The sequence below is a fragment of the Toxoplasma gondii genome, chromosome X (assembly GCF_000006565.2).
Source record: "Toxoplasma gondii ME49 chromosome X, whole genome shotgun sequence".
Classification (NCBI taxonomy): domain Eukaryota; phylum Apicomplexa; class Conoidasida; order Eucoccidiorida; family Sarcocystidae; genus Toxoplasma; species Toxoplasma gondii.
In genome coordinates this window covers 3,224,404-3,238,581 of record NC_031478.1, presented here as the reverse complement: position 1 = coordinate 3,238,581, position 14,178 = coordinate 3,224,404, and the positions used below count along the sequence as shown (strand labels likewise).

Sequence of the window (14,178 nt, the reverse complement as noted above, 5' to 3'; positions counted from 1 at the left end):
CGTGGAGAGACGTAACGAGTTCACCGTGATGCATTTGTGAAACTGCGTGGATGTGTGCTCATACGTCCTTCCACCATACATAATCGAACAGTACATACGAATCAATGAAGGCATGTACACATGCACATCTCTACGTATTCATCAAAACAGCGAAGGCGAGATTTCGATGCTTTTGCCGATCTCATCCCAGGAAGGGTGGTCGTTTCACTTTCTCTGAATTTTCCAAGTGTCTGTTTTTCCTTTTTCCACTGAATTTCTTCCTTTTTACCCTCCCGCTCCCTTTCCTTTGTGACTCGCCGGTGCTTTGTTTTCCGCTGCGTCTTGCAAGCCCTCAGAGACGCCTCTCTCTCACACATCCCCTGTGAGGAGTTCCGAACGTTGACGCATCAAGGATCTTCACGACATCTCCTTTCTTTACCTATGCGCAAAAGTATAAATCGGTATATGCAAGACTGAAACATATCGAGACCCAGGAATTAATGCGTAAAAATGTGTGCAGGTCAATACACACGCCTGCCTCTCTCTGTATATATATGAATATATATATATATATATATATATATATCTATTTATATGCACGTATATAGGTGCACGTATACATATTAATCAATATATGTGCATGTATACGTATGTATGAAATATATGTATAATCATGCATATATGTGTATATGTATATATATGAAGACAGATGCGTACATACCTGTATGTAAACCTGTGTTGGTAAAACTGTGGAGATCTGTGTGCTTGCGCCTAACCCAATGCAAAGAGAATTGAGTCGTGGAGAACAGTGTTTTTGTGGATGTGCGTCTGCGTTTTGGGGGGGATTCGCATTCGCGAAGGAATTCAGTTCCTCCCTTGCGAGGACTCTCATCGGAGCGGTGGAGGCAGAAAGACGCGAAGCTAGAGTCTGGCGACTCGCAGTCCCGCGAAAAAATCATCTGCTGCTCTGTGTGGTTTGTCTGCGCGGGGGCAAGACGCGGAACGCCGTCGACGTTTTCTTCGTCAGAAAAGTACGCGGAAAGGCGGCGGCGTCCCCCCGCGAAGGCAAACGGAACTTTGGAAACGTCTGCTGCGCACCGGAGACGCGCTAGTGGTCCGCGTCGGCTGAAGACATACTGACATACTTCTACAGCAATGTTCCTCCACGCGTTGAGCTTTTTTTTTCGCTGTTCTGTCGGCTTCCACGCGTCACACACACACACACACACACACACATCCCGTTCGCCGGTGTTGGAGGAGCGTCGAATCCTTCGAACTCGCCGACGAGAGACTCTGCAGGGCGTCAGTTTTTCTTCGAAGAAGGCGAAACCAACGAAGGCGACGCCACCGGAAAAATCCCTCGCAGCGGAGGTCCGCCTGTCACCGCGAGAAAAATGGCGGCTTTGCGAGCGCGCGCGCGCGGCCAAGCTCGCGCTGAAGAGTGTGTCGTTTCTCTGCTTTCTTTTGTCTCCTGGCCTGTCTCCTCTCTGTCTCCCGTTTCCACCGTTCTCTCCTTTTCTCTCGTCCTGCTGCATGTTTCCTTGTTTGCAGCTGCTCGTTCCGCGGAGACGCCGACGGACGACTGGCGCTCCTCTCTGCGTAGGTTCCGACGCTTCAAATGCCGAGAAAAGAAAGACTTGCTGTCTCCTGATACCTTTCCTTTCTGCGTCGCCCAAGAGGCGCCCAGACGGCCCTCACGTTCGCTGAAAAACAGAAAGAAGTTCTCCCTGCACCGCGAAAGACCAAGCCTGCGAGGTCACTGCTTCCTCGCCGTCGCCGGCTGCTTTGCATTCTCCTTTGCGGCTGCTGGCGGACCAGCGCTATCTGTCGCTGTGAACTCTGATCTCTCTTTCTGTTCACGAACGCGCGAGAAGCAGATTCGCTTTCGTCTTCGCTTCCTCGCGCCTTTCTTCTCTCCGTTTTCTCTTCTCTCCCCGGAACTCCTTCTCTTCGCCTCGCCGCGGTGTGTTTGGCCTTTCTCGGATTTCTTCTCTTCCTTGATTCCTTCCGCGGTCCTCTTCCTCTTCGCTGCTTTCTGGCTGGCTGTCCTCTTTCGCTCGACCCTCTTCGCGCGTTCCTCCGAAATGTCTCGCGTTCTTCGAGGACTGAAGCACATAGGACAGGGGAGCGAGAAATACCGTTTCTCTCTCCACGTCGAGTCCGTCCACATCAACACAAAGGCCGAGAAAACCTTCGCGACTGTCGAATGGCTCCGAGGTTCGCAGCTGACAAGAACGGAATGTATTCCTTGAAAAGAACTCTTCTTCAGTCTTCACTCCTCTCAAAAAGTCCATACGCACATCTTCCAAACGCTCAACAACGTCCTTAGATGCATAATCTTGTAACTCGACCAATACGCGTCCGAACAGAAATAGCAACCTCTCTCAATCCATCTATGTGATGTATGCATGCCTCTCTCGATCTATTTGTATCCATGTCTGCTTTACCCCCATCTATCTGTCTATCTCTATATCTATGAAAATATGCATGTAGGTAGGTATGCAAATATGTATGTATGTAGGTTTGCAAATATGTATGTATGTAGGTTTGCAAATATGCATGTATGTAGGTATGTAGGTATGCAAATATGCATGAATGTAGGTATGCGAATATGTATGTATGTATGTAGGTATGCGAATATGTATGTATGTAGGTATGCGAATATCCATGTATGTAGGTATGCAAATATGCATGTGTGTAAGTATGCGAATATGTATGTATGTAGGTATGCGAATGTGTATGTATGTAGGTATGCGAATGTGTATGTATGTAGGTATGCGAATGTGTATGTATGTAGGTATGCAAATATGCATGTGTGTGTGGATGCGAATATGTATGTATGTAGGTAGGTAGGTAGGTAGGTATGCGAATGTGTATGTATGTAGGTATGCGAGTATGTATGTATGTATGTAGGTATGCGAATATGCATGTATGTAGGTATGCGAATATGTATGTATGTAGGTATGCGAATATGCATGTATATAGGTACGCGAATATGTATGGGAACCGTGTACATTTGCCTTTTCGTCTGTGCTTGTTCTTCTTCCGGCCGCGGATGCGTGCGGAGGACAGCGAGTACTGAGAAGCCTTCCTCTGTGCCAGGGTGCGCCAGCTCTCTCACACCCTTCTGCTTCGCCACTGTGTCTCCTTTTTTTCCTGGCTTTTCTGGAAATAGCCTTCGTTTTCTAGACTCTAATCTTCTTTCTGCGTGTGTCTACCTCGATCCCTTTTCTCTGCCACTGTCTTCTCTCTCATCTCCTGCATCTCCGTTTCCTTCTCTCTCGTCTGCTGTACCTCTTCGTTCTGTTCTCTCTCTGCTTCACCTCTCCTTTTTTCTTCTCTCTCTTCTTCTGCATCTCCGTTTCCTTCTCTCTCGTCTGCTGTACCTCTTCGTTCTGTTCTCTTTCAGCTTCACCGCTCCTTTTTTCTTCTCTCTCTTCTTCTGCATCTCCGTTTTCTTCTCACCTTTCGGTTTCCCTCAGTCGTCGCGGCTTTCTTCTGTTTCTCGTTTTCTTGATTAGGTCCGAAGCGCTGCCGCGGCCGGGAGGTCGTGGTGCTCTCTCGAGGCGCAAACACCGTTCGTTTCTCCTCGCAAGAGCTGGTGTTGATTGCGACCTTGTTTCGCAGCAAGGGAGACGGCGAGAGGGGCGGAGAGAAAGAGGCTCCCTCGAAGCTGAAGAAATTCTCTCTGCGGCGCCACAGCTCTGTGGCTTCAGAGGCAGGAGTCCCCCCACAAGCTGCGAACGCAGAGACGAGCGGCAGAGACGACACAGAGGCCTCCGCAGCTTGCGTCTACCTCCCCAAGGAATCGAAGCTTCAGGTACAAGGACCGGACGAACGGGGAAACAGGGCGCTCTCGGAACAGGGGTAGCCAGACGGTTCTGAGGAGAAACAGACAGACAGAAGGATGGAGAAGAAGACGCCTCTACGCAAAGGGGGATAACCAGATGATAGTGAGACAAAAGTAGGGAGATGTACGCATATATATATGTATTTATTCATATACATATTTATACATATATATATATATATATATTTATATATATAGAGAGAGGAACAGATAACCAGGTAGATATGCAGGTTGATTGAGGGGAACATAGATATAGCGAGAAAGACATGTATGTATGTATATATATATATATATACAACGAAAGATAGATAGATAGATAGAGCTTTTGAGGGATCTATACAGAAGGAGAGAGATATAAAGAGAAGGGAGAGGAGGGAATGGAGAGTCAGGGACAGAGGGAAAGGGTGGCAGAGCAAGAGAGGGACATACACAGAAAAGAAGACAGAGAGGGAGACAGAGAGAAGTGACGAGAGAGAGAAAGAGAGAAACAGGGGTGTGGTATTCGCTAGACAAGGGCGTTGAGGTGAGCAGCAGGGCATCCTCTCGAAGAGCGCTTGTTCTCCCGTTCTTTTCCTTTTTCTCTGCTGTGTGTGGCATGTAGAAGACAAGAGAAAACAGATCAAACAAGTGCAAGGTTCACAGTGTGGGTGTGAGAGAGAAGCTGATGGCACTGGATTCTTCTTTGTCTCCACACAGTCCAAACCGCTTGTCTCGCTCAAATGCACCAGTGCTCTGTCTCCTTTGCTCTTCGCGCCGCGTCTCTTCAGTTGTCATTTGAAGCTCAAAACGCTCGTCCTTCCTCACACAAAGCTGCTTTCCTCTCCCCTCAGCTTGAGACACACACTCATCCATATATATATATATATAGACTTGTATATATGTATATATGAACATATATAAATATTATATATATATACATATATATATTTATTTATATTTAGATATATTTAGATATATGCATATACATTGGATTGACGTGTATTCAGATGTATACGTACATTTATTTATGTGCGCGTTTAGACACTGTGAGTAGGAGCAGTGTCTCGCTGTGTATTCGCGGAGACGTTTTCTTCTCTGGCTTCTCTGTCTTCGTTCTTTTCCTGTCGTGATCCCTCCTCCGTCCACGTCTGCTCTTTCCGGTGATGGCGCTCTATGTCTTCTGCAAGCGTTGAGTCCTCCTTCGCTGCGTTTGTTCCATTTCTGCGTTGTTTTTTGCTGCTTGTCCGGCGTTTCTCTCGTCGCGCTTCAGCTGGTGGAAGTCCAGGAGAGTGGGCGACGGTCCTTTCGTTCCTTTGCGTCTTCGCGGTCGCAGCTGGGGGCCTCGGCTCTGGCGTCGCCCCCGGACGCTCACCCTCCGGAGGCTTCCGGGACTTCTCTCTTTCGCCGCGGAGCCTCCAAGCCGGCGTCTGCTGAATCTGCCAAGTTGGTCGTAGGCAGCAACGTTCTGGGCGAGTGCAGACTGGACCTTGCGCAATTCGTCAACGGCCGAGAAGGCGACGCTGCAGACGCGCCTCAACGCGTCACGCTCCCCCTGGACAGATGCGAAGACGCCCAGGCCTCGATCACCTTCCTCGTCTCCTGGACGCTTCTCGGATCGGCGGTCGACGGAGGTGAGCGAGCGACGAAAGGCGAGGAGAACGGCGGAGCCGGGGGAAGGAAGTCGAGGAAAGGCAGACGCCCGAGGAACGGAAGAGAGGTGGAAAAAGACGTGGAAAAAGAGGTGGAAAAAGAGGCGTGGAACGAAGAGGTGGGCGAGGCGAGGAGAGAACGGAGGAGAGGCTCTCGATGTAGCGAGAGGGGCGAAGACACACACATAAAAGGAAGGGATAGGGGAGAAAGAGAAGAATCTGCAGAAGTTGCGCAAACAGCGGGGAGAGGAGAGACAGGTGAAGAAAAACGAAGAAAAGATCTCCTCTTCTTGCCACGGTCCCGAAATGCTACCTGTTTCTTTGTCTCTCTTTCTCTCCATCTTACCTCTGCTTGGCTGTCGTGCTCTCTTCCTATGCACTGCCCTCTCTTTCGCTCTGAGGCTTCCTCCATTCCGCCATGTTTTGCTCTGTCTCCTCGTCTCTCTCTCTCGGCTTCTCTCCCTCGGTTTCCTTGTCTCTGTCGCTCACTGAACTGTCTGTGCGCTTTGCTTTCCAGAGGACGACGACGCGGTGTCTCTGCACTCGGGACTTGTATCGCTGGCAAGCGAAGAGACCTTTTTCAAGCAGCCTGTGTCGAGTTCTGTCGCTTCGCTGCTGCGCGTCTCCCCGGCGCCCGTTCACCCCCCCCTGGGGAAGGAGACAGGTGTCTCCTTGCCAGCGCACCAGACCGAGACAGGCGCCTCTGAAGGCCGACGGACGCTGTCGCTGTCGGTCAGCGACGCGGACGCAGCGACGCGAGGTCTCTCTCCCCAGGAGCAGCTGAGAAATATCTTCGCTAAGCGAGGGCCGGAGAGTCAGCGAGAGGAGGGAGACCGAGGCAGAGCACAGCAGAGGAAAGAACAGAAGGGGGAAGAGGACGGAGAGAAGAAGGATGCAGAGGCGAAAGTCGAGAAGAACAAGGAGACAGAAGGGAAGAGCGATGGCACTCCGAGCCGCCCTCTGGGGGCAGCGTCGGTTACCGAGATGCTGAAGGCGCGAGAGCGATCGATAGCAGCGCAGAACATGGGAGAGGACCGAGCGCGAGAAGTGAGTCTCTCAGAGGTAGGGCGCGCGCGGAGAAGGCTGTTCATGTCCTCGCGTTTGACTCTATTTAGTGTCTTTGTCGCCGGTTTTCGACATCTTCACCAGAATGCCTTTCGACGGTTCGCTCGATGTTCTCCGTCTCGTCTCTTTCACTGTACGTTTACGCGATAAACCCAACCGCGCAGTCGCGCCATGCCGCGGCAGAGCGGAGTGCTGCAGAAGCCGCGTCACACAGAGACGCCTTCTCCCGCGCGTCGATTCCTGAACAGGCGAGCGAACGCGTTCAGAGGACGTCAAAAACACCCCACAAGTTCGTGTGACGCGTTTCGCGTCTGTCTCTCTTTCTCGCTGCCTCAGTTCCTCCCGACGCGCTCTCCAGTTCCGTCGCCGGCGTCGGAGGTCTCCACGAGAGGTAGCTCTTTGCCCGTGGCGGCGTCGCCGGCGCAGGAGCAGCGAACCGAGGCAGAGAAGCCGAATGTCGGAGGCCAAAGCAAAACGCTTTCTTCCCTGCTTTCGCGACGCCTGAGGAAGGACGGAGTCGCCGCAGCTGCATGCAAGGAACAGGCGACTGCCGAGGAAAGCAAAGTACTGCAGTTGCTGCAGCGCGTCTCCGACCTCGAACGGCGGAACGAAGAACACCAGCGACTTCTCGTCAAGGCGCAACAGGCCCTCGAGGCGAAGGAGGTGAGGCCGGCGAGGGGAAAGGAAGAACGCCGAGGTTCAGCGCGGACCGCGCGACTTTTGCCAGACGCGCACTGGCAGAGCATGGCCGGGGGGACCCTCGAAAAGCCAAGGCGGATGTCCCGACACCGCAGTGGCACTCTCTGCGGCTTCTCCCGACGAGAGGCGAAGACAGAAACAGAGGCGACCGAAAGGGGAGAACGAGATCGAGACCGAGAGAAAGAGAGCGAAGGAATTTTCGGTAGTGTGGCGTGAAGATTTTAGGACTTGGGGTTGAAGGACGCGTTTTTGCACTGCATTCGTTGTTTTGCATTTCCGGACTCTCTCCATGTTCGTCCAGAGCGCAGAGAGAGACGAGTACGAGAAAAAGATCCGGAATCTGTTTTCGCAAATCGAGGAGCTGCACTCTGCTCTCGCGAATGCTCAAGAGCAGCAACTCACCACGGTACGCGAAGTCCCGTGTCGGCTTTCTATCTTGCCATTCTTCTTCGCTTCTTCGCTTTCTGATCTCGCTTTTCTCCTTCCACTTCTGCTACTTTCATCTCATTTCCTCTTCCTTTTCTTTTCTTTGTCTCCCTCTCTGCGGATCTTCTCCCTGTTCTGCCTCCCTCGTACGTAGGTTTCTTCTCTCCCGTCTTCTCTCTGCCTGTCTGGGCTTCGCTCTTCGGTAGCTGTGGTGAGACCGAGAATCTGCGAGGCTCGAGTTTTCCAGCATCTCTGCCGTCCTTTGTAGGTGCAGCAACTCGAGGAAGAGCGCGCGAAGGCGAAGGGTGGACGCGGAGACAAGGAGACTACGGGGAAGAATGCCGTATCTCCGACGGCCTACGGGACGCTGCAGGAGGAACTCAACCAGCTGAAGGCTCAGATGAAGCAGGCGGAGCAAACGCATGCAGAGGTGGAACTGCAGTATCGCATGCGGCAGAAACAACAGCAAGAAAAGATCGACGCGCTTCAGGTGAGGAGGAAAACGCGTTCTCCGAGCAGCACCCGCAAGTCTCTGAGAATCGCCAACACAGAACAAACCTGCGAGGCTGTCTGCTGAACCACTCGCTCGCGTGAGTTCACCGAATCCACCGTGTCAGCCCGGACGCGACAGTTGAACCGGTCTGCGAGGCGGCAGGTTGTGGCGAGGACGTTAGCTGAAGTCTCATGTCCAGAGACTGACGGAGAGTCGCGCGAGTCTGAGAGCGTCTGCCGACGCGCGGGGAGTTATGGCTGCTGGCAGACACAGAAGAAAGTCCAAAACGAGACGCGTCCCTCCTAGCGCGTCCGTCCGGACGACCTTCTTCTTTCGCTTGCCTTCCTGCGCCTGCGAGTCATGACTGACCCTGTGCTGGCGGATGTTGGCGCCCTCCCCTCGAAGAAGCTTTTGTCTTTTTTCGTCCCTGTGTCGGTCGGCTGTGTCGCTTCAGGCGTCGTTGCAGAACCAGCAAGAGGAGGCACATGCAGAGCGCGCCGCACTGCAGGCCTTGCTGCGAGAGCAGCAGACGACCGAGGAGAGCAAAGACGAAACGGTGCGAGTTTTGACGAAGGAGAATCGACTGCTGGAGGAGCAACGGGAGCTTCTGCGACAACAGTGCGAGCAGACGGAACAGAAACTCTGTCAAAGTCAAGACCATCTGAGAGAGGAGACAGCTGCGAGAGAGAAAGCCGAGCGAGAGCTGGCACACCTTCGCTCTGCTCTCGGCGACACAGACGAAGACCCCCTCCGACACCAGCTTCTGACTCTGCAGCAGGAAGTACGAAGAAAAGACGAAAATGCGTTTGTCTCCAACAGCGAGATACAGTCTCCGGTCAAGGAACAAGAAACACAGGGAGAGAGGCAGGCTCAGGCCCACAAAAACGTCGACGAAAAAAACAGTCGACCACAAAGGATGGTGTCTGTCCGATGCACGTGACGATCTCTCTTTCATGAGCGTTCTTCTGCTGAACGTCTGTCTAAAGGAGTCTCTGACTCGAAATATATCTCTTTCCAGATGTTTCAGCTTCACTTGCGTGTGTCGAATCTGGATCCCTAGTCGACGTTTCTGCATTTTCACTTTCTTCTCAGGTCTCTGAGTTGACAGCGACGCGAGACGAACTTCGCCGTCAGAAAGAACGCGACGAACAGGCCCACCTTCAACAGCTTCACCAGCTGCAGGTGACTCTCAGATTCCTGTTTCTGTCTTTTCTGCGATCAGCTCTCTTTCCTTCCATCCCTTTTTCTGTGTTCTCCTTTCTCTGTGCATTCTCTCTCCTCGTTCTGTCTCCACTTCGATTCCCTCTCTCATCTCGCATCTCTCATCTCTCATCTCTCGTCTCTCATCTCGCTCTCCCTTTTCCTTGGGGTGCTTGAACAGGAGCAGCTGCGTGTCACTCGCGACCAGCAACAGGAGCGGATCCATATCGTCGAACAGGAGAAAGTGACTCTCAGGTAACTGCCTCCTTCTTTGCATGTCCGAGTTGTTTTTCTCTTTTGTTCTCTCCCTTGCGTCTTCAGTCCCATCCGCCTTCCTTGCTTTCTCTCTTTCTTCTTCCCCCGTTTCCTACCTCATTTTCTTGCCCTTTCTATGTCGCTGTTCCTTTCTCTCTTTCGTTCTCTGCCTCTCGTTCTCTGGCGCTCTTGTGTCTCTGCTGCTGTCTCTCCTCCGTTTTCTCGCGAAGCGACGGGGCAACATCGGGCGCAGTGCGTAGCGTCTCCCGTGGTGTTCTTTGCTCTCCGCGTTTTTTTCCGTTTGCAAAACTGCTGTCTGCAGCAGCCACCGTTCTCCTTTCCGTTCTTCCTCGAAGCACGAAACCTTGTTTTCGCCGTTTCAGATTGTTCAGATAGGCCAGGGGAGATGGAACCTGTGACAGACGAACGTTTCGTGGACCTGTTGTCTGGAAGGCGAAACGCGATCCTTTCCAAGCAGAGCGTCCTGTCTCTTTGAACAAGAAACAACATCACTGCCGGCCGTGTGTCTCTGAGTTCTCTGAGTCTCCTGTCACTGTACCCCGCGCGTTTTCTGTGGCGTCTCGACTACGCATTCGACTCGTGAGGATTGACTGCAGAACGCGTCTGCGTTTGCCGAGGGACGCGGCGCGTACGCTTCATCTTTTTCCGACTTTCATTTCATTTTTCTCGACCTGCAGAATGCAGGTGCTGGCACTGGAGCACGAGATCAGTTACTGTCCGAAGTCGCCTGGAGAGCGCGACTTTGCCGCGAACGAGCAGTTCGCGAAAAAGAAAATGGGGACCTCTCTCAGCTCTTCCCTCGCCCCGTCCGCGAACCTAGGGGGAAACGCGGACGAAGCAGCGGCAGCGCGCGAGCGAAGAGAGGCCGAAAAACGCACTGCGCAGTTGATTGAAGAACTCGAAATGGTGTGTGGGCGAGGGTGGCAGCCAGAAGCCTGAGAGTCTCGCGAAAGAAGAAAGAGAAACCTCAAGAGAGGCAGGGCAGAAGGGAGCAAGCGGTGGAAGGGGAAGGGGGCAGCGGAGCGAGGCACGAGAGGAAGACAGTGAAGATGGAAGAGACAATCCACCAGGAGATGCTTTCGAAGAGCGAGCAGAAAAGAAAAGGGAGACGAGGAATCAAAGGAAACAAGGGAGTAGAGGTCCCTGGAGAAGAGCGACGCGACAGCGTCCAAGACGAGAGCGAAGAGAGGAGAGGAAAGGAATCCAGAGCGAAAGCGGGGATGCAGAAAGGAGGGTGACAGAGACGATGTGACGACGTTGGTCGGAGATCTGGCTGTGCTCCTGTGTCTCCTTGCGTGCGTCTCAGGACCTCGTGAAGACGAAGATCGAACTGGCCTTGGCAGAACAGCAACGCGCAGAAGATCTCGATTTATGCAAGAACAAAGTGGCGTCTCTCAAGGATACGATTCTCAGCTACGCGGCCGTCGTCTCGGATCTTGAGGTGAGTGCAGACACACACACAGAGGCACTGAGGCAGGTGGACCGTCTGGACGCAGACCCGCGCATGTGGAGTTCCCGGGGAAACCTGCCTCCGACGCGAGAGTGGAAAACTCACGCATGTTTCTCTCCTTTCCAGTCCTTTCTCTCGAGACGTTTACAGCGTTTCAAAAGAGAACACGCGAGAGTCAAGCTTTCTGCGAGCAACGGAACAGGCGAAGGATTCACGACGCAGGCGCCTGTGCGTTGCCAGGCCTCCGGCGCTTCATTCGGCCGCTCTCTGGGAAACCGCTTTTGTTCCTGAGACTCACGTTCAATGGAATCTGGTCGCAGTCGGTCAACGAGTGACGTTGCTCGCTTTCCCTCCATTGTGCTCGTTCTAAGAACCGCGTCGTTCCGTGAAGCGCCGCGGCCGACGTTCGTGGAGACTGTGAGATGATGCGGATGCGTCTTTGTCGACGCTCGCCACAGACGCCTTCGCCTGGTGTCTTTCTCGCTTCTCGACAAGGAGAACGGCGAAAGGGACAGCGCCTTCTCGCAAGTTCGCATGCAGCGCCTTGGCTGTCTGTTTCGTTCTTCAGGTGCAAGTTGCCGACTTGAAACTACAGGCGCAGTCGCGAGACTTCTTTTCCTCGACGGCGACGGCGCGTCGTCTGCGTCCGATTCGTTCTCTGAAGTCTTTCTTCCGTGCAGCTTCGTCTTCGCGCTGCTCGAGTTCGCAGCAGTCTCCCCAGCAGCTGCCGCACCAAGGCGCCCTGCACGCGTCTCAGGACCAAGACGCGCGGGTGTCTCCGTCCAGCCTGTCGGGAGCGTTGTCACCTCTCAACTCGCGGCTGCGGTCTGCGCCTCCTCTCGCGGAGGGAGAAGGAACTGGTCGAGGAGAGGAGACGCGGGAGAGGCGCGCGTCTCCGCTGCCGTCGACGTACAGGAAACAGTCGTCGCATGTGGTTGTCTTCGATGCTGACGACCTCTCGTTCTCGTCGACTTCGCTGCTACAGAAGAGAGACCGAGACTCTCGAGGCGAAGGCGCGGACAAACGCGGAACTGGCTGTCCGCCTCTACCTGTGCATGCGACGAAACCTCCGCCTCGTTCCGAGTCGTTTCGCTTTCGCCTCCGCTCCTCCACGCAAGCCTGCAGGCGCGAACGTTCGGAGGAAGGTGAGCGCATTTCGCGGTCGTCACCACTGCAAAAACTGAAACGCACAGAGCTCGACAGACTGCCTGCCGCAGCGAAGATCCCGGAGACCGTGACAAAACATGCAGCTCCAAACGTCGAAGGACTTGTGAATCTTCTGCGGTCCAAACATTCGCGGAATGCAGTCCTACCATACACACAAACTCGGAAACGGACAACCAAGACCAGCACTATTCAAAGAGCTGGAACCACATGTAGAAACACATGGATATATATATATATAAATATATATATCTAGATATATATATAAATATATATATCTATGTATATATCTATCTATATATCTATATCTATACATCTATATATATATATATATATAAATATAAATATATGTGGATATGGATATGCAGATAGATAGCTAAATGCACTGAGGATGTGTGTGTTTGTTTATGTTTTCACGTAGAGGGAAGTTTGATGACGAGGTTTAGAAAAAAAAGTGATACAGCCTTTGTATCAGAATCGTATCCGTTTACTAACGGAAGACGAAGACCTTGGTTGCTAAAACAGCGAAGGAGATCTTGTGCAAGAATGCATGTGTACATATATATATATAGATAGATATAGATATAGATATAGATTTATCTGAGTATATGCATGTATTTTGGGGGGGAAGTATGAGTACAGCCAAGTGAAGGGCAGACATGCACTCTGTCTGCGACTTGCTTTCGAGAAGACTGCCGACGCCTGCGAATTTTTGTGATTTTTGCCACAGGGAAAATCAGCTTTTCAGGCAAAAGCCGCGAAACTGACGGACCTGCGAGCTCCGGAGAAAGCGGTTCGTGGACATCTGGACGGCGAAGCAGGGAAGCAGAAATGCATGCATGCAACTGAGGAAAGAGCAACGAGGAATCCGATCAGCGGGGATTGCATGCGCGTTTTTCCGAAGCGGAAGCCGCGAGGGAGGAATGAGACGCCGGCTGCGTCTTTTTCTTTGTGAAAGCGAACGGGAGAGGTGCAAGAAAAGCGACGTCCGAGGACCATCTCAACGAGAGAAGAAACGAAGAACGAGTCGTAAGACGACTGCTCTGTTTGTGTCTTTTTCTCTCCCTCGCTTTGTCTCTGTTTCTTGTCTCCAATAATGGAGAAGTCTTCGGGTTTCTGTAAGGAGTCGATCAGCATGTTGTGTGTACCCGTGCCTTCACCGGAAAGCAGGCGGACGACTCCCGCGTTCGCCGACGACGGAGGACGACGTCCGCAGCCGTTCTGCCGTCTCTCCTAGAGCAACTTGCGTTGTTGAGTCTGTTGGTGTCTGGAGAGAACGAAAAGAAGGAGAGAACGAAAAGAAGGAGAAGACGGAGCTCGCAACACTCCGCAACAAACTTCTGCGGTGTGTATGTGGAGAAAGGTTTTTCGAAGGCGTTTTTCTTCCGAAAGTCCAAGGCAGTGCTGTGCGGCTTATAGGCGGTGCTCCGGGGATGAATCCTTTCTCCACTTTGTCTCGTTGTGTGGTTTGTACATGGCGACCAAAGGAGGTCCTGGGGTGCAGCTGTCGCGAAGAACTTCGTCGTCTATCTCTCATCATTGGAGGCGACACAGATGATGCACAGATGCCCGCATGCATGTACGGACTTTCGTTTGCGGTGTGTGAGCCTCGCGCGCGTTGTGTCGCCTTTCTTCCATTTGGAAGAGAGAAGAAGAAGCGACAACAATGGTTCAGACAAAAAGACTCGAAATGCATGCGTTCCGGTGTCGCGCCCTTTTGTCATTCGCGTTCCGTCTTCACCTCAACAGAGGACATGCGGGCCGGACTGTGTCGTTCGAGTTCACACGCTTGCGGCTTCGCATTCTCGCTCATCTTTTACATCTTGCTCTGCTTTCTCTCCGCGCTCCGCGTTTGCTGTCTCTCTCGCCTCTTGCCTTTCTTCTTCGTGAGTCTCTCCACCTGGTCACGCGGGTGTTCTCTCTCCTCTCGTCGCGCTCGCATCTGGAG

At 52.6% G+C, this 14,178-nt stretch overlaps 1 protein-coding gene across 1 annotated transcript; it reads left to right on the top strand.

The window, feature by feature from the left end:
• Nucleotides 1–420: 420 nt before the first annotated feature.
• On the top strand, nt 421–13,079 carry TGME49_224210 (hypothetical protein; the record flags this gene model as incomplete). The annotated part of the gene is made up of 15 exons (XM_018780038.1): nt 421–430; nt 1,531–2,196; nt 3,501–3,799; nt 5,079–5,439; nt 5,975–6,504; nt 6,859–7,185; nt 7,523–7,627; nt 7,916–8,137; nt 8,595–8,921; nt 9,233–9,322; nt 9,522–9,595; nt 10,294–10,522; nt 10,923–11,057; nt 11,635–12,211; nt 12,961–13,079. 15 exons carry the CDS (start codon nt 421–423, stop codon nt 13,077–13,079), a joined length of 4,071 nt encoding a protein of 1,356 aa, XP_018635932.1.
• Between the last annotated feature and the right edge of the window lie 1,099 nt (nt 13,080–14,178).